This window comes from Telopea speciosissima, chromosome 4, assembly GCF_018873765.1.
Source record: "Telopea speciosissima isolate NSW1024214 ecotype Mountain lineage chromosome 4, Tspe_v1, whole genome shotgun sequence".
Taxonomy (NCBI): Eukaryota; Viridiplantae; Streptophyta; class Magnoliopsida; order Proteales; family Proteaceae; genus Telopea; species Telopea speciosissima.
Window position 1 is genome coordinate 68983711 of NC_057919.1, and position 25157 is coordinate 69008867.

Here is a 25157-nt window from a genome sequence, read left to right on the forward strand (position 1 = left end):
GGGAGAAATGATAAAACGAAACGGCCGGTCGGTTCAGTTTTGCACTGGTTGATTATGTTGAGCTCGGACTGTTGGATGTTCTAGTTGCCAGGTGTCTATGGTTTTAAGTATCAGAATTGTATCGCACGTATCGGGCTGTACAGACTGGTTTTGCTAGTCACCAATATCGTATCAGTATCATAGTACAGATAAGGGGTAAATTGGTTAGAAAACTCATTTTTTAAAGAATTTTAGGGTTAATTTTGCCCGATTCAACCGATCCAGACCGATACCATATTGGTATCATATCGATTTTTGCATGTTGCTGATACCAGTTCTGATACCATGCACTAAAACCATGCATATGTCGGCATCTCCACCTAGCACTGCCGCACTACTGAGCTTTAGGGAATTGGAGAGGATAATTTTTCCGTTGAAAAATGTGTCAAGTGCAATTGCAGACAAACAATTTGAAATATGCGTCATGTTTTGCTAAAGGGAAAATTATGCGTATAGCCCCTATACTTAGCGTTAAATATAAATCGACCAGAGGTTTCAAAAAGTGAACAAGTAGACCTCCTCGTAGTAACCACGAAGAAATTTACATCAATGGTGGAGTACTGGCGGTAACGATGGTGGAGTTTATGAAGCACGGTGGACTGTAACAGAGACCTTTTGTCCAAAAAACCTCTGTTTGGTGGAATGGACCGTATAAAATCTCCCACTGTGTGCTGCAACCCATTTGCCCATGGCAGTCACCAACATTCTTCCATTACGTTAGGATCCATCTTTAGAAGTTGCTGATCAAGATTCCGATCCTCTCTTGGCTTTGAGTTACCAAAAGAGAACGTTGTTCGCTGGGATGGAAGACATTGAGGAGTTGCTTCGCTTCTGTAATTATTCTCAGCAACTCTTTTTGTTTGGGCTGCGAAGCAGGGAATTCAACGAAGGATAAGCCAAGAACGAGAATGTAAAATACGTTTTTTTTTAGATTAGGGTTTTGGGAAGAAGATGGAAGAAGGGAGAATCTCTTCACCCACTGTTTAGGTTAGTGGATATCTAAGGGTAAAATGGACATTTCAAATCCACTCTTAATGACACGTCAACTATTAATGTTGGATGGCTAACGGTTAGTTATTAGTTTAGCAGGTTTTTGAAACTATGGTGGTGCACTCGAGATTCACTTTTTGAAACTGCAGGAGTGCACTCGTTCACTTTTTGAAACTTCGATTCGATTTATATTTAACGTTAAGTACAAGGGGTGTTTGCATAATTTTCCCTTTATTAATTATTTCTGGTTGGACCAAATAATGGTTCTCCAATAAGGATGAAATAATATATGAACCGGAACCCAATTATTGATGGAACGGTTCAGTTTGATTCCTAAACGGTTCTGACACGGTTAGATGGTGCACATTTCCAACTACATTCATAGGCATACAAACACTCATATGTCAATTTATAAGCATACTGACCAAATACTTGAAGAGGAAACCTCCATTTCTAAGTATACAAAATCCAAAATTCTAAACTCCAAACCACCAATACTAAATCAACATCCCAAAATTTTCAAATTACCCTTATTACATAACTTGGGTCATTTTAGGTGTCACTATGCCTAGTGAAGTATAACGTTCACTATTTGTCACTTGATAGTACATGGGTTTATACACGTAATAAATGACCCCACATACATATAAGCAATCTTGAATTTGTTGGAAAGTTGGTTTTGTGCTTTATCTAATACAAAAAGTCTCATGTAAAAATAAAATCATTTGATTAATCAAATTTATTAGAGAATAAGAATATTTCTCTAAATCGAGAGCAGGTTAATTACTCATTGATAACATCATATTTTCTAAGAACAGTATAAACCAAATGTGAGACTAGGTATACCTAAAAATGACCAATTCCAATAACATATAAAATTATAAACCATATGTTTGTTTTGATTGTTTCACACATATAACTGATATATTAAAAAAATATTAGCCACGACTTAGGCCGCCTAGGCATTGCCTAAGCGCTTATGAAGGACCTTGAATGTCTTGGATCGCCTAGCGCCTTGAGAACTATGGTGTTGAGTATGGGTATAATACGAAGCCCTTAGTATGCATTACCCTATGGATGTATGCATAATGTCAAACCACGTAACTGTTGTGGATGCTTGTGATTGTATTGTGGAATTAGAATGTTATGTGACTGCAAGATGGGGGTGCACAGTTTGGTAGACTTGGCCACTATGTGGTAGCGAGGTAGATGTGTACACAATTGTGTCACTGATTTGTGAATGCGTGTGCTGCAAGAGAGTCAGTGTCATTGTCGTTTTTGTAATTGCAATTGCTAATGTCATTCAAATACAAAAAAGATTATCATTGAGCAGTGACACCCTCTCAATGTCAAATTGGGGATATCAAATCAATTAATAAATGGGATGAAACGGTTATAGGATTGATTCATTACTTATTGATAACATCATATTTTCTATGAACAGTATAAACCAAATGTGAGACTAGGTATACCTAAAAATGACCAATTCCAATAACATATAAACCAAATATGTATTTTGATTGTTTCACACATATAACTGATATATTTAAAAAATAATATTAGATGTGATTTAGGCCGCCTAAACACTGCCGAAGCACTTAAGGAGGACTTCGAACGCCTTGGATCGTCTAACGCCTTGACAAGTATGATGTTGAGTATTGGGTATAATATGAAGCCCTTGGTATGCATTACCCCGTGGATGTATGTTACGTGCTAGAGAGAGGGGGGAGTGGCCACGTGCATGAGGGAGGAGATAACTTCCATGGTTAGTGGGTGAAGTCATTATTTTATGTATGAGGTCATCATTTTAGGTGGGTTGCTATGTTATTTTATGTAGGCTTTCACTGTATGTAGGTAGTTATAGAGTATGGGTTGCTATTTTGAGGGATGGAGAGCATTATGTGGGCTGTTATAGGGGAGAGGTAGTGAGGTGTCGTGAGTAGGTGGAGTTGGTTATGTACACAGATAAATAGTATTGATTCGTTGAATGAAGGGATGGGAATTAACCAAAACTACTCTTGAGTAGAGAGGTCAGGCTTCCTCGATTAAGCCACTTTGTCTTGATTAATATTCTTCTTCTGTTTAGATTCTTCTCTTCACTATAGGTGGGAAGAAACGATCCCCTCGTATATACCAGCTTGGTATCAAAGCCTGGGAATGGATCGGAGGGTGGAGCGACTAGAAGAGGATGTGAGTTCTCTAAACGAAGGCAGCAACAAATTTCGCCGAAATTAGAAAGCCAACAACATGCTAGCGAAGATTGGGGATATGTTTGAGCGCATGAGTCTTCACCTTCCAATCCAAGAAGAGGGAGATGTAGGGAGAATTCGCGGGCTTCATCTCAAAACCACGGAGCGCAAAAGACTCCTATCATCACCCCTACTGTGAGGACCACAACTTCACAACAAACAGTTCATCCCAAATTGGTCAAGCTCAATTTTCCCCATTACAATGGTGAGGAGGATACTACGTGGACATGCCGGGTAGAGCAGTTTTTATTTTCACCAAACGCCGGAGGCGGAGAAGGTGGCCCTAGCATCCTTCCATCTCGAAGGAGAGGCACAAGCGTGGTACCAACTTCACAAGCAAAGTGGAGGCTATGGAACTTGGCCGGAATTGCGTGAGGGCTTACACGCAAGGTTCGGACCGACACCGTTCCAAGATTTCTTTGGCGAATTGGCTAGCGTTGCAACAAACGAGTTCGATTCGTGATTACAGGACAAGGTTCGAAAGAATCTTATCAAAGGTGGGTTACCTACCACCCAATAGGCGGATCGAGTTGTTTTTGAGTGGGTTACGCGACAATATTAAGGCGGATGTTACGGCGCGCGACCATCTACCATTTCAAATGCAATCGGGTTAGCACGACTATTAAGCGAAGAGCATGTCACGCAGAGACGTTTCGCACCACCAATAGATCCTCGCAAGCTGCCCGCAACCAACAAGGAGCCGCCAAATGCAGGGATCGGCTGCCGATCAAAAGAATGACGGCTAGCGAAATGCGGAGAGGAGGAGCAAGGGGCTTTGCTATAACGCAACGAGCGCTTCGTTCAGGCCACCGATGTAAAAAACTATTTTTGATTGAAGGATATGACGTTGACGAGGAGGAGGAAGCGGCGGTGGACGCTCCAAATGATATAGTAGATGAGGGGTACGGCTTGTTCGAGATTTCCTTACATGCAATATGTGGGGATAAGGCTCGAGAGGCGATGAGGATCGCAGTAGGCTGGGACATGTGGCGATCCACGTCTTGATCGATTCCGTAGCACTCACAATTTCCTGAGCTTAAAATTAGCTACAAAGGTGGGGCTCATTCCTACAAATAAGCAGCCTTTTGAAGTCATGGTAGCATCGGAGAGAGAATCGCAAGCCCAGGCATGTGTACCAACGTTGCATTAAATGTGCAAGGAGTACCTATTGTTGCGATTTTTCCTCTTATCCCTTGGTGGTTATGAAGTAGTACTTGGAGCCCATTGGTGAGAACTCTTGGTCCTATTACATGGGACTTTGCCAACCTTACCATGAAGTATGAGGTGGTAGGCAAGATAGTTGAACTCAAGGGCATGAAGGGTGGAGTAGATAAGATAGTAGGAGATCCCACTAGAGAAGCAAGACGTAGCAAGCAAGGACTCTTACTACAAGCGTATTCGATCTCACCTTCCTCCACACAATTAGGAGAGGGACCCACTTCAAAGCCACTACAACGTCTCCTACACAAGTATGAAGACGTGTTTACCGAGCCCAGGCCTTCCTCCAATGCGGTTGCATGATCACCGATTCCTCTCAAGGCCAACTCGCAACCGGTTTGTGCCAAAGCCTATCGTCACCCATATTTTCGAAGAAGGAGATCGAACGATTGGTGGGGACATGCTATCATCGGGCATCGTGACGTCCAAGTAACAGCCCTTATTCTTCGCCTCGTGATTTTGGTCAAAAACACGATAATTCTTGGCGTATGTGCGTGGATTACGGGGCATTGAACAAAATTACCATCAAGGATAAATTCCGATTCCTCTTATAGATGAGTTATTGGATGAACTCCATGGTGCACGAGTTTTCTCTAAGTGGACCTCCACTCGGCTATCATCAAATCAGAGTCGTTTAGAAGATGAAAAACGGCATTTCGAACCCATCACGCCATTATGAATTTTTGGTGATGCCATTGGACTCACCAATGCACCTTCCACTTTTGCAGAATCGATGAATCGGGTATTTAAGGAGCATTTAAGGAAGTTTATTTTGGTTTTCTTTGATGACATCTTAATTTATAGCACCACGTGGGAGGAGCATCGAAGCACCTGGAGGTGACCTTGCAAATTCTAAGAGAACATAAGTTGTTCGTGAAGCGGGAGAAGTGTAACTTTGGACAATCTAGCGTTCACTACCTAGGTCATATTATCTCTGCCGATGGAGTAGCGATTGATCCGGATAAGGTATCGGCCATGTTGAGCTGTGGCCAAAGCCCAAGACAATAAAGACCATGCGTGGGTTTCTTGGATTAACGGGCTATTACCGTAAATTTATTCAAAATTACGGTAAAATAGTCAGCCACTCACTTTGGAATGCTTAAAAAAAACAATTTCAATTGGACACCAACAGTGAGGAGGCGTTCACACAACTCAAAGCCGCGATGACATGCGCTCCGATCCTGGCATTACCCGACTTCTCATCGAGTTTATTGTTGAGTGTGATGCAAGCGGAACGGTATAGGAGCCGTGCTCCTACAAAAAGGCCGATTGCTTTCCTTAGTCATTCGTTGAAAGGAAAAAATCTTTTGCTTTCAACCTATGAAAAGGAAATCCTAGCGCTGGTGGTAGCCGTTCAAAAGTGGCACTCTTACCCGATTGGCCGACAATTCGTGGTTAGGACCTGACAGAGGAGTTTGAAATATCTATGGGAGCAAAAATAACTACCCCTGGCCAACAGCGGTGGTTATTTAAACGATGCATTACGACTCGTAATAGAGTATAAAAAGAGGGAAAGAGAACGTGGTGCGCAGATGCACTTTCACGGAGAGAGGAAGTAGTAGGAAAAGAAGGAGATGAAGAGCCTTATCCATGCCTTTGACTAATTGGATAGAGGCCATAAAAGAAGAAATTGCTTCCAACGTGGAGATGCAACAAATCCTTACAAAAATAAGAGAGCATGAAGCCGTGGGGCCATGGGAGGATAGAGGTGGAGTTGTATTTTTAAGGAGAGGATTTATATCCCTACAAATTCTCCACTTATAGCCACCATTATTGACCAGTTCCACAACAGCACGCATGAAGGATTTAGAAGACTTATCATCGGATAAGGGCGACGTTTTATTGGCGGGGTATGCGGAAGTCCATTTTAGAGAAAATAGCCACGTGTGACACATGCTAACGTCACAAGGCAATTCTCCAAACCCCTGCGGGTTTATCGCAACCGCTTCCTATCCCGAACGTGTTTGGGAGGACATTTCTATGGACTTCGTGGAAGGACTTCCTACTTCTAAGGGAAAGACGGTTATTCTAGTAGTGGTGGATCGACTCTCTAAGTATGCACATTTTCTCTCACTCGCACCCCTACACGTCTGCAGGAGTGGCGCAATTATTCTTTGATCAAATTTTCCGACTTCATGGAATGCCCAAGTCGATCGTGTGTGATCGTGACCCTACTTTTACTAGCAATTTTTGGAAGGAACTGTTCCAACTTAATGGGACCCGCTTCAATTTGAGCTCAAGATATCATCCCCAAACCGATGGGCAAAGTGAAGTGGTTAACCGTACAATGGAGATGTATCTCGATGTTTCTTGGTTCACATCCTAAGGAGTGGAGCAAATGGTGGCGTGGGCAGTATTGCTACAACACTAGTTGGCACTCCGCCATTAAAACTACACCCTTTGAAGCGTGTATGGTCGATCACCACCATCTCTACTTACCTATGTGCCAGGGACCGCTAAGGTGGAGGCGAGTTGAAAGACAATTCTGGATAGGGATACCAAAGTTAAGGAGGCTGCGTCACACCCTCATCGAGGCCCAAAACGGAATGAGGCGCATTTATGACAAAAACATCGGAGAGAGAATTTGAGATAGGAGATTGGGTCTATGTTAAATGCACCCTTATCGACAAACATCTCTTGCATTAAGAAGGCGCAGAAGCTTGCTCCACGATATTATGGTCCATACCGAGTTCTTCAACGCATTGGGAAAGTGGCTTACAAGTTAGATTTGCCGGACTACTCACGCATCCATCCCACGCTCCATGTGTCTCTACCGAAGAAGCAACTTGGAGAGCGGCATCGGACCCAAGAGCGATTTCGGTGGTGCAAGAAGATGAAACCCTCCATCCTCTTCCACAAGCCATATTAGACCATCGTACACACAAGAGGCGGGCTCGGAGTCTTAGTCCATTGGCGTGGACTCTCTCCTCGAAGCTACTTGGGAGAACGTGGAAACGATGAAGTTACAATTCCCAGCCCTTGGTCTTGGGGACAAGACCAAACTCAACGGGAGGAAATATGTTACGTGCTAGAGAGAGGGGGAGTGGCCACGTGCATGAGGGAGGAGATAACTTCCATGGTTAGTGGGTGAAGTCATTATTTTATGTATGAGGTCATCATTTTAGGTGGGTTGCTATGTTATTTTATGTAGGCTTTCACTTTGTATGTAGGTAGTTATAGAGTATGGGTTGTTATTTTGAGGGATGGAGAGCATTATGTGGGCTGTTATAGGGGAGAGGTAGTGAGGTGTTGTGAGTAGGTGGAGTTGGTTATGTACACGGATAAATAGTATTGATTCGTTGAATGAAGGGATGGGAATTAACCAAAACTACTCTTGAGTAGAGAGGTCAGGCTTCCTCGATTAAGCCACTTTGTCTTGATTAATATTCTTCTTCCTGTTTAGATTCTTCTCTTCACTATAGGTGGGAAGAAACGATCCCCCTCGTATATACCAATGTATGCAAATTGTCAAACCATGTAACTGTTGTGGATGCTTGTGATTTTATTGTGGAATTAGAATGTTATGTGATTGCAAGATGGGGGTGCATAGTTTGGTAGACTTGGCCACTATATGACTTGAACCTGTGACCAAGCATTCAGCAAGTGAGCACTTAACCAACGTGCCAAGCACGACCTTCATTATGTAATTGCAATTGCTAATGACATTCAAATACAAACAATATTATCAGTGAGCAGTGAGGGTCAGTTTTAAAATTTTGAAGTACATTGAGTCACCCCCTCTCAATGTCAAATTGGGGATATCAAATCAATTAGTAAATGGGATGAAACAGTTCTAGGATTGGTTTCCCAGCCGGTTGAAAACCGAAGACAAATGAGGAACCAATTGGAACCGAAACCACCAAGACCCGTTTAAAAACACATATATAAACATAGTTTTAGTTTTTAAGGGTTGTGATCTATGGAATATGTTTATTCGAATGACCTTGTTTTCGTGTTAGTGATTTGAAACTATGGAATTTTGGACTTTGTACTTAGCAATGGAGATTTCCTCTTTAAGTATTTGATGTGTGTTTATAAATATAGGTTTGAGACATTTTATGCTTAGGAATAGATGTCTAAAATATTTATACTTTTAGAAATGTATATTCGATAATTTGCATGCTTAGGAAGGTAATTTGGAAGTTTATACACTTTAGCAAACCGTCCCATAAATAAAGAGGACTGAATCCTAGTTTTGGAACAATTTAATAAAATGGGAAGGTTCTAGCCATGGTTTGAGGTATTAGCCACAAATCAGTATCGGTCTAGACTGATCTCGTATGGATTGAATGATAAGAGACCAAGGGTATAAGAAACCTATTTAAAAGAAAAGCTAGGGGCTAAACCATCCAATTCAGGCTGATTTGTATCGATTTCCAAGGTGATCGATCCCCAATCTGATACCGTGCACTTAAACTAAGGCTATCAAAATCAAACCAAACCTGTTTATTGAAATCGAAACCGAACCATTTAAACTAGAAATGTTTAATAAATGGATCGATTTTGGTTTTAAAATTGAGACCGTTTAATTGAACTGTTTAAACTGAAGATAAACCGTTTAAAAAAAGTAACGTTTAAACCAAAACAAATATTAGTACTATGTAATGATAATAGTTAAACATTAATGATAATAATAAATAATTAGTAAATATTTAATGGTACAAACAAACAATTATTTAAATAAAACATATAAGAATTAAATTTATACTTCCATTTCAATTATTAATTAATTAAAATAAAAGACATATAATGAAAAATAACCATTTGAATAACAAAAGTTAAAAAAAGTCTTATAAAACCGTTTATAAAAATTAAACGGTTTGATTTTGGTTTCACCTATAAAAAACTTGTAACGAATCGAACTTAATCGAACCGAACCATTTAAACTTAACCATGGTTCTGATACTGCCTGAAAACCCTAGCCTTGCGTCCCTGTAGCGGTGGGCCGTTTCAATCGGAGACTGGAGTACTGGGCCGAGGCCGGACGTGCTGCAATGAAATGGATAACCTTGGAAAGTGTGAACCTGGGAAATATCACAAGTCTCATCAACATTATCGTTATTCTAGAATACTGACGTGGCCTCTCTTGCTCATCCAAATGAAACTAGTACGCGACAATGAAACTAGTATCTTTATCGATCGAGGCCGATCCTTAGATTTGACCGATACAATAAGATTTGACTGAATCGTTGATTGGATCGTCCAATTCGATTGGATCGACCGATCCTTGACCAATCCAACTGATATTTTTTTTTTATTTTTTTAAAGTTTTAAAGTTTTTTTATATTATCTTGACCGATACCAACCTATCTTGACTGATATTGATCGATACTGACTGATATCAACCAATTTTGATCGATCCAATCCAGATAATATCGGCTGATCAAATCCTAAGATTACAACACACACCAACTCTGGCCAATACATAGTCGGATCCATAAAACGATTTTTTAAACCTTGTTCTTATGCCAACCTTCGTAAAAAGACTTATTCCATACTCCAACCTGTAACCACTCGGCCGAATTAATCAACAACAACAACAGCTGAATCATAAAACCGAAACCCAACCGACGCCCTTACGACAATCACCCATGGGTGATTCGGTGAAGCGATTATTTTAGGTGTCCCCACCAAGACAAAATAATGAATATGTACCTGTGCTGTGGATCAGTGGATATAATCGCTGTGCCATACGAAGCTAGTCAAAGCTACAGGCCTACACTCGCTTATAACCTAGCGTGGGCTAACTGACAAACGTCTCACACCGTCACACGTCACTCTCCCAAACGGCTTACGAATTCTAACTTCCTCATTTATCGTTCCTTTAACATCAGACCGTCCCGCTCTTCAATGCGATTGTGATTGCCAACCATTTCAAGTTTCGTTTATAATACTTCTTCTCGTCGTCGCCTGAGAGAGAGAGAGAGAGAGAGAGAGAGAGAGAGAGAGAAGAGATAGATCACAGAGAGTGAGAAGGAGATATGGCTAAAGGAAGAACAGTTTTGGAGGTTGGAGCTGATGGGGTAGCTGTGATTACCCTTATCAACCCTCCCGTCAACTCCCTCTCCTTTGATGGTATTCTTCCATGCTTATCATTTTCATTTTTTCTCCAGAATTTTTACTTGTTCCTGCTTCGTTTCATGGATTTGTTCTTCATTTTGTCTAATTAGTTTCCAATTACAGACATACCATGTGGTTTCGCTTGATTTTTAACATGGTAGATCTTCCATTCTTTGCAATTTAGGGAGATCAACGTCTTAATGTTACTTGCGCCACTTTTTAACACCCCCTTTCTCACTCTCCGCCTTTCCGATATCGGTTGTCTTCTTTATCATGGTTTTATTCTGTGGTCACTTCGATGGAAGAGTTAATAGACCGATCTGTAAGATGTATAATTGGCAGAAAAAAATTGGATGAGGCGGTTACTGATTGAAAATTGAGTTTTAGGAGTGTTAAACCGTACTTTAACAAGGAGTTTGTTAAATAGGATATTTTTGTTTTGATTTATATTTTCAATTCGTCCAGTTAACTCAAGATATTGTGTCTGGAGAGGTAGATAGCTGACATTTTAGCTTCTTTTACTCTTATATGTTGCTTCTGTTTTAACTCAAGGGGCAAAGTTCAATTCGTCCAGTTAGCTGACATTTTAGCTTCTTTTACTCTTATATGGTGCTTCTGTTTTAATTCAAGGGGCAAAGAACTTTGCCCCTTCTCTCAGATATGTTCATACTACCTTTACTATGGATGGAATTAATCACAAGAAGACGGTAATTTGAAGCCACCACGCCACGCCAGCTCCCACGGAGGGACAAAAAGTAATAGGATATTTGTGTACCAGGTAGTCAAAATCTCTAGTTTCTTACTCAGGATTAGCAAAAGTTTGTTATCGTTATGCTAGTGCAAGGATGCAATTACTTCTACCCCAGAGCACATCTTCACAAGCAAGAAGCTCCATAGGCTGTTTCATAGTTGAGAAGTAAACCAATATGTTTTTGTACCAACAAACAAATTCTAATTAAACTCTCACTGACTCATATGATGCAGCTTCACATCAGCTCATAGTGAATAAAACTGGACAAACAATTAGCTACTTACTGCTCTCAAGCACTGCCATTTGAACTCTATACCAGTTTACCATGCGGGTCAGTGGATTGGTTTCCTTTCAAGATGGCAATTGGTTGATGTCCTGTGGGAAAGATACACCTGAAGGAAAGAAATTTCCACGCCCATGGTTTATGTAAAACTAAAACGCTGAAGGGGACCTATCAAATTTCCATTAAAAAAAAAGAAGAAAAAGAAAAAGGGTTGTTGCGCTGGATCAATTTTCCAAATGCAACATTAAGATATGGCCCTTAATAGAGTGGAATGACAGAACAATATTCTTTTTGCTGGAATAGGGGTTAAATAAGTAGGTATTTCTTACCACGATCCATACACATTGTACTGATGTAAATTTAGATCCAATTGAGAGTATTCTCATTTTCATCAGGTAGTAACTTGGATAGAATAGTGGTAGATTCTTCATTCAATTGTGGAAAATAGCTGAACGCAGGCTGAATGCTGCAAGGCTGGAAGGGTTTATTGGCTACTGAGATTCAGCTAAGCAAAAGGAAGCAATCCTTCTAGCCTTGAAACACATAACCGTGGTATTTGTCTTGCAATTGCTGACTGCAATTTTGTGCATTAACTCTAGAAATAACTGTTCTATTGCAGTTGATTGGTCAAGGTTAAGTCCCCTCTACGTGCTCATAATTTTCTTATCTGATCATTAGGGGCTAAACAGGACTGTGTAATAAATTTTGCCTTTGGTAAACTAAATGCACAAAGCAACATATTTGAATTACGCAATGGGTATATGTCTCTGCAATATATCAATTATCTCTACTATTGGATTCTTACTTCTTTTTCCTGAATTACAACACAATATGACCTTCATTTTGCTTTTTCCAGTATTACTCAGCCTGAAAGAGAATTATGAGCAAGCACTGCGAAGGGATGATGTGAAAGCAATTGTTGTCACCGGTAAACTGGAGGACTGATGATAATCATTTCTTTGAAGGATATGAGATGATTGACTGAGGATGAAGCTAATACATTGAGTTACTTTTGCAGGTTCCGGAGGAAAGTTTTCAGGAGGTTTTGATATCTCAGCTTTTGGTGGAATTCAGAGCGGAAAGAGTATGATTACTTTTTCCTTTGTTATTCTTTACATCTTTGTAATGTACTACTGGTTTGTTCTAAGATAAGACTCCTGTGCATTTTATAGTGAAGGAGGAGCAGATGAAGCCTGGTTTTATATCAATAGAAATCGTCACTGACACTTTGGAAGGTAGGTTTTATGTGTATTCTATGTTATGGAAGTGTTTTATTAGGTGTTGGAGGTGTACACCTGTATCCCCTGATTTTGTTTCACGGATTTTACTTCTCTTTCCTCCACATATATGGGTTTTCAATGTTGGATTGGATTTGTGCTCGTCGTTTCAATGGTTGTTGCTTTCAGGTGCAAAAAAACCTTCAGTGGCTGCTATTGATGGACTTGCCCTTGGTGGTGGATTAGAGGTTGCAATGGTAAGTGCTGCTATGTTGATTAAAACATGGGTTTGATAATTTAGGATACTTTTATATTTCCTGGTTATTGTTACTTTTCAGGGTTGCCATGCACGTATTTCTACTTCTACTGCACAGCTAGGGTTGCCTGAACTTCAACTTGGAATCATTCCAGGATTTGGAGGTATGTTTTATGTGTATTCTATGTTACGGCAGTGTTTTATTAGGTGTTGGAGTTGTACACCTGTACACCCGACTGTGCTTGATTGTGAGGAGCTAGAAGAAGAGGAGGGTGAGGGTTTAAGATTTTAACATTGATAATATGAAGCATGCAATTTTGTGAAAGGCATGACAAAAAAGGAGCTCACCTAAAGTGAGTCGCATGCTTTGTCATGTTTTGTTGGTGTGTATCTCACATCTATGTTATGGTGACTCATTATGATTTAGTAACAATGGATGATAGCAACGTTCGTGAAAGTGGGGGTCTCATGTTTGTATCCTCAATATTCATGTTCCAGTGTTCCACTCTCAGGACTCATTTTAGTGGCAGTGTTTGATTATATAGGTTTAGACTAGGATCAATGTAGATCCTGGTCATGTTTGGATGATAGTGTTGCCAGCAGTAGGAATCTAAAATAGATGGAAGGGGACGAATTAGAGTTGGCTGAATACGTGGATACCACCCCACCCAGTGATCAACCAAATTTACTAATGGAGAACTAATATCTTGGCATAGACTAACAGAATTCATGTTAATGTTGGTGAATCCTGCATGTCTCCTATCACTGTGCCCTTATGTGGGTGAAGAACAACAATTACATATTACTTCCTTTAAGTTCTACTCTGTCTTTCTGTATCTTTTTTTTTTCCTTCTCCCCCCCCCCCCCGAGTTGATTTTCTTGTGTGGAGTTTTTTAAATTCCTGTATGGTCTTGAGACAATTATGCACGTAGGCTTTCTGATTTCCCCTTATCCTCATCAATAAACCTTAATCTCATAAAGAGTAATGATCTTACTTTTGTCATTTGTTTCAGGAACACAAAGGCTACCACGCCTTGTAGGTCTTACAAAGTCACTTGAAATGATCCTGGTATATGTCATGCTTTTCTTCATTTTCTTATTCCATAGTATTAAATTAACTTTGTTAAGTAACATTTTCACCATAGTAATTCAACATGATCAGCTAAGTTCCCTCTGTGTGTGTGTCTCCAAACAGATGTCAAAGCCAGTTAAAGGGGATGAAGCTCATGCCTTGGGCCTTGTTGATGCCATAGTGCCAGCAAATGAGTTGGTAAGCACTGCTCGTAGTTGGGCCTTGGATATCGTGGAGTGCAGAAGACCATGGGTTGCTAGTCTTCACAGGACTAACAAGTTAGAGTCCCTGGGGGAGGCTAGGGAGATACTTAAGTTTGCAAGAGCTCAGACCCGAAAACAAGCTCCGAATCTCAAACACCCATTAGTTTGCATCGACGTCATTGAAGAGGGCATAGTTTACGGACCCCGTGCTGGACTTTGGAAGGTATATAGATATTTTCTGCTGTTTTATTTAAAAAATTTAGCTATTATGTGATCGTAATATTTTATTTCTGCTATTCACCTCCCAAAAAAATATTTTATTTCTGGTCTTGACAGGAGGCAGAGGCTTTTCAGGAACTCGTTCAGTCTGATACTTGCAAGAGCCTGGTCCATATATTTTTTGCTCAACGTGGAACCTTAAAGGTTTGAACAAGCTATTGTATGTTATCTTCGTTGAATTTATTTATGTTTTTTTTTTTAAAATTTTTAATTGTTTAGAAAAATAATGATTAGAGCTGATTGGAGAAAAAGGATCCATGTAGCCAATCCCATTTAGTTGGGAACTTGGGATAAGGATTTGTTGTTGTTGTTTAGAAAAATAATGATATTGGCTTTTTGTAATAAAGCACTAGTTCTATGAGAAGCCCCCCCCCCCCCCCCTTTCTTCTTCTAATTTTTTTTAACCCAGAATGGTCTTAAAGGCCATGAGCATCAGATTTGATCAATCTTCACTATTAGTTGGAAAAAAATAGACATGATGTGTATGGAGGTGTTTCTTGTTATCTGTAGTGAATGTAACATATAGGTACAGATGTGGTTTCCATCTCCTCCTTCAAGGAGTTTGATGTGCAATGAAAGGAGATTCTTTGTTCTAGATTGCATTTTTATGTGGATGTGTTGCTTTGCTAACTAGTGTTCTATATGTGTTAGATGATTACTTCGTTTACAAAGAATTTGACTGTTCCAGTCTTGTGCTAATGAAACTAGGTACCAAGTCCATAAAAGTATTATCGGAGATTTTCTGTCTGTGGTCATTCTTAAATGTTCATTGGTGTATAAATAATATGTCTTTAAGTTTGCAGAAAATTGAAAGATCTCCTTTCAATTCTGATTTCCATGATCTTTACATGATTTTGGTTCATTTTGACCAAAATTGGGTACTTTAGCTTTGATTGAAAAAAAAAAAAAAAGAGGTTTTGACTTGAAAATTGAAAGCTTGGCTGGCTATTGTTTGATTTGCGTCAACTTGAAAATCAAATGACTAACGAAAAACTTCCCAACATCTTAGCTGGAAGCCCAGATTAGGATATTCATGGTCACAAACATAACTCGTGATCCTGGCGAGTGTTGAGTGTTATTACATTTTAAAGTCTGATGTCAGTCATCCATATTTTTAATTCGAGGTTACTCTGTGACAATGCTGAAGTTCTTAATTTTGACCTTTCCTATCCTGAACTTCACCCCCTTTCCGATCAAATCCTTGAAGAGTAGACCAGGAGTATAAAAGTAACACTTCCTTTTTTTAACGTGCAACAGGTTCCTGGGGTCACAGATCGGGGTTTGGTTCCCAGGAGAATAAATAAAGTGGCAATTCTTGGTGGAGGATTAATGGGTTCTGGAATTGCGACAGCATTGATACTTAGTAATTACCCTGTGATTTTGAAAGAAGTAAATGAGAAGTTCCTAGAGGCTGGGATTGGTAGAGTCAAAGGTGTGGCATGAATCTATTGCCAGATTATTTGTTACTTAGCCATGTTTTTTCAATCAGGAAAAGCTCATTGTGTATCATTGCTATTACATGATTTCAGCCAATCTGCAGAGTCGTGTAAAAAAAGGGAAAATGACTCAAGAAAAGCTTGAAAAGACCCTGTCGCTTCTCAAGGGTGTTCTTGACTATGAAAGCCTCAGGGATGTGGACATGGTTATTGAGGTGATTCTAAAACATATTTTGATTGATTTATTTTTCAGTTTTTATTTTAATCGGTATTGGATTTTATTATATTTGCTTTTAACAAGTCCTTTTACTTCCTTTTTTATGCATGGAACAGGCAGTTATTGAGAATGTTTCATTAAAACGAAAAATTTTTGCCGATCTTGAAAAATACTGCCCTCCCAATTGCATACTCGCCAGTAATACTTCCACCATCGATTTGAACTTAATTGGTGAGGAGACCAAGTCCCATGATAGGATTATTGGCGCCCATTTCTTTAGGTAACTTCTGTAACTGTGCCTTATTGGTTTCTTGAGGAATGATACTCCTGGTGGAATGCCCTGATGTACATTGAAACTCAGCCCTATATTGGAGGAACTTATCCTGTACATCTGTGCATCCCAGTGGGGCATGGCTCGAAGAGCCAGAAAAGTTTATGGAGCTACCACACCCCCTGATTTCTTATCTTCTTTTTTCACCCTCTAAAATTTAACCTGACCATTGTTTTAATCTCTTGGTGCAGTCCAGCTCATGTCATGCCACTCTTGGAAATAGTCCGTACACAGAAGACATCTCCCCAAGTAATTGTTGACTTACTAGATGTTGGGAAGAGAATAAAAAAAACCCCAGTTGTGGTGGGAAACTGCACTGGCTTTGCTGTGAATAGGATGTTCTTTCCCTACACTCAAGCAGCTTTCTTACTAGTGGAGCGTGGTTCAGATATATACCAAATTGATCGGGCAATTACTAAATTTGGGATGCCCATGGGCCCCTTTAGGTATATAAAAATCACATTCTTGGTTGTTGATTGGAAGTTGTTCCATTTTCCTTTGGGAAGTGGGCCCATTGCTTCATTGCCTAAAGTGGGTTTTAGCTTTATAACTTAAATTTTGCAGGTTGGCTGATCTGGTGGGTTTTGGCGTTGCAATTGCAACGGGTATGCAGTTTGTAGAGAACTTTCCAGAGAGGTCATATAAATCTATGCTGATTCCACTCATGCAAGAAGATAAAAGATTAGGTACAAATGATTGTCAGTGCATAGTTGAGGCTTGATAATTGTCTCCTTAGCAGTTAGCGTTTTACCTAGTAGTTTCATCCATTGTGGCACTTGTTTCAGGTGAAAATACTCGCAAAGGTTTTTACGTCTATGACAATAAGCGCAAAGCTAACCCAGACCCTGAGATAAAAAAGTATATTGAGAAAGCAAGGAACATTTCTGGAGTTACAGTTGATCCCAAGGTCTCTGTCTCTGTCTCTGTGTGTGTGTGTGTGTGTGTGTGTGTGTGTGTGAGATGCTGATTTCCAACAGAAAAGAAGAGGAAGAAAATATTTTAATGCTGTGGTTATCTTGAACCAGTGAAATCTAGAGGGAGATCAGCCTGCGATAGGATCACAGGAAAAAAAGGACAAAACCATATTTGAAAAGAAAACTAATAACTGAATAACAATAGGTCTGATTTGGCCAATAATCAAATCAAAGGGTCTGATTTTAGTGTAGAAGAGTTTTGTAAAGTGGGATCAAAATCTGATGGTTAGAGTCACACTTATGGAGTAATCCTACTTGGAGAAGGATAGCTCAACAATTGCAGAATTTGATGGACAGAATGGGGGTTCAAACCAGCGATTAAGGTTCTAACAGTTGAATAACCAGTAATAGAAGTAGGAACATAACAACCAAAAACAGATTTAGAGATCTGAAGATTTAACAAATCCTAGTTGAAGCAGAAAACTAGAATTCGATGGAAAAGATAAGATTTTTTTTTTGGGGGGTTTTTGAAACTGAAACTAAAATTGAAAAGATAGAAAATATATGATCAGGAATCACTACCTGATCTGCGGGGCTGGATTGGAATCACCACCAGTACCCCAACCTTGGAATCACACCTATGGATCAAGGTATCGGTATCGTATTGGCATCGATATGATACCAAAAAAGTGACTGATTTATGAATTTTTGCCTGATTCAAACACAATACGGGCTGATACAACCCGATCCGTGGTGTATGGTGACCAAAACTACCACCGATACCGGAACCTATAACCTTGATTCACACCAAGAGTTCCTGGAATTACCACCAGGGAGAGCCTACTTAATCACCATGGTAGGAAGCATTGAATCACCACAATACCAAAGGCTAAAAGCTAACCTACTGAATCACCACAGAACCAAAGGCAAAAAACCAACTTCATTCATAAAATTCGTGTACAAGGCATAGCCCTTACATATGCTTAAATAGAAAATTCAAAACAGGAATTAAACTGGGCTTAAAACTCCTCCAACCAATAGCTTACCTTGGAGGTAGTTTACTGCTGCTAAAACTCAGGCTAAAATAAAGGAAAACAGCTTAGAACAAGGCTGGACTCATGGAGACCTAATCCAACCCAAGTAAAACATTTTAATAACAATTAAAAGTATAGAAACAGGACCCTTTCTAAACTAATAAAATAAATCCCGTATTCCTACCTTCAATCCATATTTTAGGTCCATTAAAGTGGCTCGTTACAATGGAAACCCACCAAAGGCCCAACTTGTATAGAAACCAACCCAAGGCTTATTCCCACTAAAATAAGCCCACTCTTGCTGATTTATCTGCATCAGATTTTTTCCTGTCAGTTTCGTTTGGTTTGGTTCACTAAGGCTACCTTTGGTTGCAAGGGGAATTAAAGGGAAGGGAAGGGAAAATTTTCAAACCTAAAACAGAAAATTTTGTAATCATTACCCCATGTGAATGTATAAACTACTTACATTTCTTACCATATTTAGTAATGATACACTGTACATGTAATTTTTATTTTACATTTTAAACCAAAGGGAATTGGATGCAAAGTACAATGGATTTAATAACCAACTAAGGAATGATTTGGAGTTAGTGATATTGTCACATGGGGTAATAATTACAAAACTTCCTTTTTTAAGTATGGAAATTTCACTTCTCTTCCCTTTAATTCCCCTTGCAACCAAACGAAACCTTAGTTCAAACCAATCTCTGCGATTCAAGACTCATTAAAGTTAGACTCAATTTTAGGTCCCAATGGGTTATATGGGTCATGTGAATTTTTTTTTTTGGTTTTCTATTGTAAAGGGCCAATTCTATGAGCCCAAATATGTGGGATTTGAGTTCTATACGAGATTAGGTGTTTATTTCTATTTTATAGAGTTTCTATTTTCAGAGTCTGAGCCTGTCCTAGCCAAGGTTATAAATATATGTACAAAGGTAGGCCCTCACAAAAGATTTGAGTAATGAAAGTTGGTATTTGCCTTTGGTTATGTCGAGATTCATAATGCTTCCTGCTGTGGGGTTTCTGTAGAAAACCTCTGGTGGTGATTCCAAGGTTGGGGTACTAATGGGATGCCACCCCTTTAGATCAGATGGTGATTCCTGATCATTTCCCCCTTGTTTTCTTCCCTGTCGATTGGGGTCAGTTCCTGCTTTATCATACCCTGCGGCTGGTAAGTTTTAAATTTCATTAATTTTGTATGCTTGTTAAACTCCATTATGTTGGGTGGTAGTCTACTAGTTATTCTCTACTCTATTTCTCTTCAAATAACTGATTGTTGGTTCTGTTTTAGATCTGTTCCAAGCCATAACATCACAATATATTTAGACTTCTAACAGTTCTGTTGTTTCTAACGTTCCAGGTTCAGTTAGTTTCTGTTCCCCAGTGCAGCTTTTGATTTTAGAAGAGACCAATGATGTTCTGTTCTGAAACTCCCCATTCTAAAGCTAATGTGGTGTTCTGATTTCTGTTTTGCTAAATCCTGACAAACTATACTTTTTAAAATCTGGTTCTGAATCTATTTTCTAATTCTGTATTTTGTTTGTAATTTCAGTTTCTGTTTTCAGCAGTTGCTGACTCTGTCCAGCATTATTTCTAATTCTGGTTGCTATTCTCTGAAGCTTGTATTTTCTGTTTCATCGGTTTCCAGATCTGATTTCTATTTCTGAAAGTTTCGAATCTCTACTTTCTAAATATGATAGTTACTATTTTTGATAGTTTCTAATTTGGAAGTTACTAATTCTGTCTCTGCTCTCTATTTTGGGAACCTTCCTAATCAAGTAGGGTATCATATCTTTGCATCTGAACATTGGATTTCTTTCAAACTTTTGGTGTGTGTTCTCCATGTCCAATAGTTCAACTAGACTTTCATGAACATCTGAACTGTCTTTATTCTGCTATTGAATTTTTTCAAATTCTGACTTGGTTCCTAATCCCTGCTATTCTCGATTTACACGAGGTTTTCTTTACCCTAATCCTTACATGATCTAGACCATTCAACTAGACTTTCATGAACATCTAAACTATTTTATTCTGCTGTTGAATTTCTTCAAATTCTGATTTGGTTCCTAATCCCTGCGATTCTGGATTTACATGAGGTTTTCTAGCCCTAACCCTTGGGTGATCTAGCATACCCCATTATTTGGTATTCTAAGTAGCTAACTTTGTCTATGTGAGGATAGTGGGTTGACAGAACTCTCCTTCATTTCAAGTTTTATTGATTGATCTGACGATGATATATCCATATCAAAGAAAAGAGAGAAATATTTTGCTCCTCAAGTTGATCAAACTCAGTTAACACTATCCCTCATAGCAGCGTCCAGTAGGCACACTTGGAGATCTTAGACCATATTGTCAGTGTGCCACCTATTATTGTCTGTGGATTTAAGTATTAGGGTGTGCCAAATTATCTTTGTATCCATGGAAAACATTCCTGGCTTTGTGGTATTACTCGTCCAAGAAGATAGGTAACTGATTGAGTGCATTGATGAATCAGTGGGCCGGATATAGTATGAAGTTGGATTTATTAAGTTCTTAATTCTCTGCAGTATAAGGTGACAACCTCATTGGTTTTGGCCATGCAATGAGGGCTGTCCAAGAAGTAGGATAATTATATGAGACACTTGGGTATTTGGTCTTCTGGGTTTAGAATATTGGCCATCGATAGGTGCATCTTAAAAATGTTAGTGTTTATTATTTTCCCCCCCTGCTGGACATAAGTTCCTTATCTCAGGTCAAAATGTACTACTATTACTCCACCAATTAACCACTGAGAGGATTTGAGCTATTTGTATCTCAAAATTGTGGATGTTTTTTTTGGTAGAAAAAATTGTGGAAATTCGAACCATTATCAATCGTTAATGTAGTTCTGGTGTAATATATGGAAATTTTGGCTCAGGTCACATCTTCTGGTCTTGGTTCTGCAACCCAAATTCTAATAATGAATGTGGGTTCAGATATTTTTTATTATGCTGTTTTGACTTGCTCCCTTACTCCCTCCTCCGGCTGCTTTCTTGATTCGATCTTGATAGAGAAAAACTGTTGGAGTTAGACAGCAGTTCTCTGGTTTTGTTTAATTAAAACAGGGTAGCATTTTGTTCTGTAATGCATCGTCACAAAATTTGTAGAAAGTGGTCAGCAATGCTATTTGATAGTTGTTACTTAAAAGCAGACAAAGTTAAAATGATCAATAATAAAATGGTTAATTTCATTCATTTTGCTTCCTATTGGATTGATTTATTTAGGTATTGAAAGGTTTACTTTGTTAATCTTTAGGGCTGTTCTCATGACATCTTATTACTTCCTATAAATCCATGCCCTCCTACTATACATGACCTTCTTCTTTTTCCTTTTTATTTTTTTGAATCAATCTGGAAGAAGGGGATAGCATTCAAATTTAACTAAATTTAGTTTGGATATTTGAAATTGCTATCATATTGACTAAAATTTGACTAAATTTAGTTTCTTTTTCTTTTCCTTCTTTTTCCCCCGCTTCCTGGATGCAGCTAATGAAGTTGTCAGATAAGGACATTGTGGAGATGACCTTTTTCCCTGTTGTGAATGAAGCCTGCCGTGTCCTTGATGAAGGAATCGCGGTCAAGGCTTCAGACCTAGACATCGCAGCGGTTATGGGTATGGGATTTCCACCATACAGGTTTGTGACTTATTTCTATTAAAGTTTAGTCAACTGATTCCCTACCCCTCCCCCTCCCCGCCCCTCCCCACCCAAAAAAAAAAAAACCAAAATGACCAAGCATTGAATTCCTAGTCTGATTTAATGATTGGAACTATTTTCTTTTATCAGGGGAGGAATAATATTCTGGGCCGATTCTCTTGGATCGAAATACATTTGTTCTAGATTGGAGGAGTGGTCAATGATGTATGGACAGTTCTTCAAGCCTTGTGCTTACTTAGCAGAAAGGGCAGCCAAGGGGGCTCTTCTGGTGAGACATGTCATCTTTTTCTTGTTGATTAATTAACATATATAAAATTTAGATACCCCTTTGTCATAGCAGCAGTTGGCTATCAGTTTTCATTAATATGTGCAATTCCTCTGTTAGGGGAATTCTTGCCAGATAAAATTGTGTTAGTTGCAGTTGCATTTTTCCTTTGGCTATTTTTCCTAAAAAACCGAACCCAGTCATTTTCTACCCCTCCTTTCACCCTACCCTTCTGAAGGCTTTTACACTAGGGTAGAACTGCTGAAGAAATTATGCTATACCAGTTGGTGACCATCACATGAATAGTCCACCAGCACTCTACTTGGTCCACAGATGACACATAAATTGGGTGAAACATTGTTGATTCCCTCTCTTGGCATGCAATGGCCAATATTTGACCATGTTAGGTGAACTATGCAATTGTATCAGGTCTACTTTTACGCCTATGATAGATCGTTCGTTCTGGTGGTTAATTTGGATAACTTGCTCGTCAATTACACTTATGATTGCATTGTTAACACTTCTGCAGAGTGCACCGAAGGAGCAGGCCAAGTCTCGGCTTTAAGATTAGCTTGGCTGCAATCTCATCTGCTTAGTTTTATCATACTTGACACTGAAGAAAGCTGTATGAGTGCTAAATTACTTCTCAGACGGTGCTTTTAGGATTGCAAGAAGATTCTGCAATAAATGCTGTAACCATTTCTGATCAAGGTCTTTATCAGCAATTTCAGGCAATCTTAAACTTTCTTATTACTTCCCAACATTAATGAACCTACAAATTCCTTTTCATTTTGGTGATAATCAAGTATTAAAAATAGGGTAAAAGTTTCCTGTACGGTCCACTGAGGAAGATTGTTGCCTAAATAACCATTGAAATCTATCACGGAGCACTTCAGATGGGAGCACAAATTTTGTCGACAGGTGGAACCATAGGTCATGTGCTCACATGTCAAGTTTTAGCGTAATCAGGGTTTGCAACGTGCCACATCATCTATCGAAGTGATCCTTTACAAAGCCCTTCCAAGACGGATTTTAAAGGCAGTTTACTCATAAAAACATTGTGATGGCGGTTGGTACCGTTTGCTATCGCTTCTGCTGTTTCTGTGGTGAGAAACAACAGAAACAATTTTGAAACATTTTTTCTGTTTTTGTGCTGAGAACAGTTTTTGGGGGTGTGCAATGGCGTTTGGCAAACCTATTCGGTAAACGTTTTCAGAACACATTTGGAACACCAATGGCGTTTGACAAAACCTGTTTCTGGAAACGGATTCTTATATTGTTACAAATAATTACAGAATTGCCATTATCATTATAACCTCACGACGTATATAATTGACATGATCTTTTATCATATGAGAAATCAAAATCATATTTTAGTCCATTACAATAAATATTTCTTAAATTTAATAATAAAAATATCTTCACGAAAAGATGTAATTTAAGTAATAAAAATATCCATGTGATTTAAGGCTCTCTTTGGTATAGTTTAAATTTATGTTTATCCAACTTATAAGCATAAATATATGTGTTTGGTATGATTTATGATCCATATTTCTCATTACAATAAATCAATATAAGTATAAATTCATAAACAACTTGAGAGTTGTTTATGATAAATTGTTAATGTTTGTTTATGTGTTAATGTTTGTTTATGTGGGTACCATTAATGAACATTTGCACAATTGCTACTTAAGTGAGGGTAAATTGGTAAAATTAACAAAAATTAGAACAAAGCTTCTGTTTTGCCCCTCTTTCTCCACCCCCACCCCATCCCACCCCACAAGCATACCAAACCTATTTTTCATTATATTATCTATTATGTCTAGTAGCAACCAAATGGTTATTGTTTATAGTCTATAACCTATTATCATAATTGATTACTTATAAATAGGTTATAAATATAATTATAAAAGTTTTGCAGTCCAATTGTAAACATCGGTATGTTCTAATAAAAGAGTTTGCAAAGCAATATGCCGGGATAGGGTTTTAATTTCCTCCTTTGCTTAAGTCAAGTTTCTGAGTCAAGGGTATCTCTAAACATTCTTGTTTTTTCTTCAGAGTCTTGAACTGTTTCTTTTAACATTCTTTTTTGGTCCTCTTCGCCTTGGATTGTTCTGTGTATATATCCCTTGACATAATCAGATGAAGGCTTAAAAGATGAATGCGAAGGAGCTTTAGACGTGGGGGGTCCCGTAGAATCAGTTGTTAGTGGGATAAGTTTGGTATAAGAGCTACTGATTTCATCATCTACCCATCTGAAAAATTTACAACCACGATCTTGAACCTGTATTCCAAATACATAAGCTTATTAAAATCTGTTACAATTATAAGTTGTTTAATTTTATATCAATGTTATAATAATGCACAATGTTATAATAATGCACAAATTGATAGTGATACCCTGGTTGATTGTGGGCAACACCAGAATCTTCGTCCTGAGTTTGCTTCGGTTTTTGATACTCGTATCTTACACTGCCCTATTCCATATTCACATAATCTCAACTCGTCCACCCACATGAAAAATGATGTATGGATGGGACATTTGAAGTAATCTCTATCGTGATTTGGTCCCTCTAATACACAATGTATTGCAAATCTCACATCTAGCAATGGTAATCACACTCTCACGGGAAGCCATCTGGTCAAAAAAAAAAAAAATGCATCCTATAA

General features: G+C 38.8%; 1 protein-coding gene across 1 annotated transcript; it reads left to right on the plus strand.

Moving 5' to 3' along the window:
- The first annotated feature begins 10420 nt into the window (after positions 1–10420).
- Positions 10421–23288, plus strand: LOC122658061 (peroxisomal fatty acid beta-oxidation multifunctional protein MFP2). Its single transcript, XM_043852933.1, has 18 exons — positions 10421–10571; positions 12447–12518; positions 12609–12674; positions 12763–12825; positions 12997–13064; positions 13146–13227; positions 14077–14132; positions 14259–14561; positions 14675–14761; positions 15875–16049; positions 16147–16268; positions 16387–16550; positions 16793–17047; positions 17166–17287; positions 17387–17508; positions 22053–22201; positions 22352–22490; positions 23017–23288. The coding sequence occupies exons 1-18, from the start codon at positions 10478–10480 to the stop codon at positions 23050–23052; spliced, it is 2175 nt and encodes a 724-aa protein (XP_043708868.1). The 5' UTR covers positions 10421–10477; the 3' UTR covers positions 23053–23288.
- Positions 23289–25157: the final 1869 nt, after the last annotated feature.

What these genes read in the sequence shown, in the direction of transcription:
- LOC122658061 (XM_043852933.1), top strand. Translation starts at nt 10,478, where the DNA reads ATGGCTAAAGGAAGAACAGTTTTGGAGGTTGGAGCTGATGGGGTAGCT. An exon ending in ATGTGGACATGGTTATTGAG is followed by an intron (nt 16,269 to 16,386) that starts GTGATTCTAAAA and finishes TGCATGGAACAG; the next exon opens with GCAGTTATTGAGAATGTTTC. An exon ending in CAGCCAAGGGGGCTCTTCTG is followed by an intron (nt 22,491 to 23,016) that starts GTGAGACATGTC and finishes ACACTTCTGCAG; the next exon opens with AGTGCACCGAAGGAGCAGGC.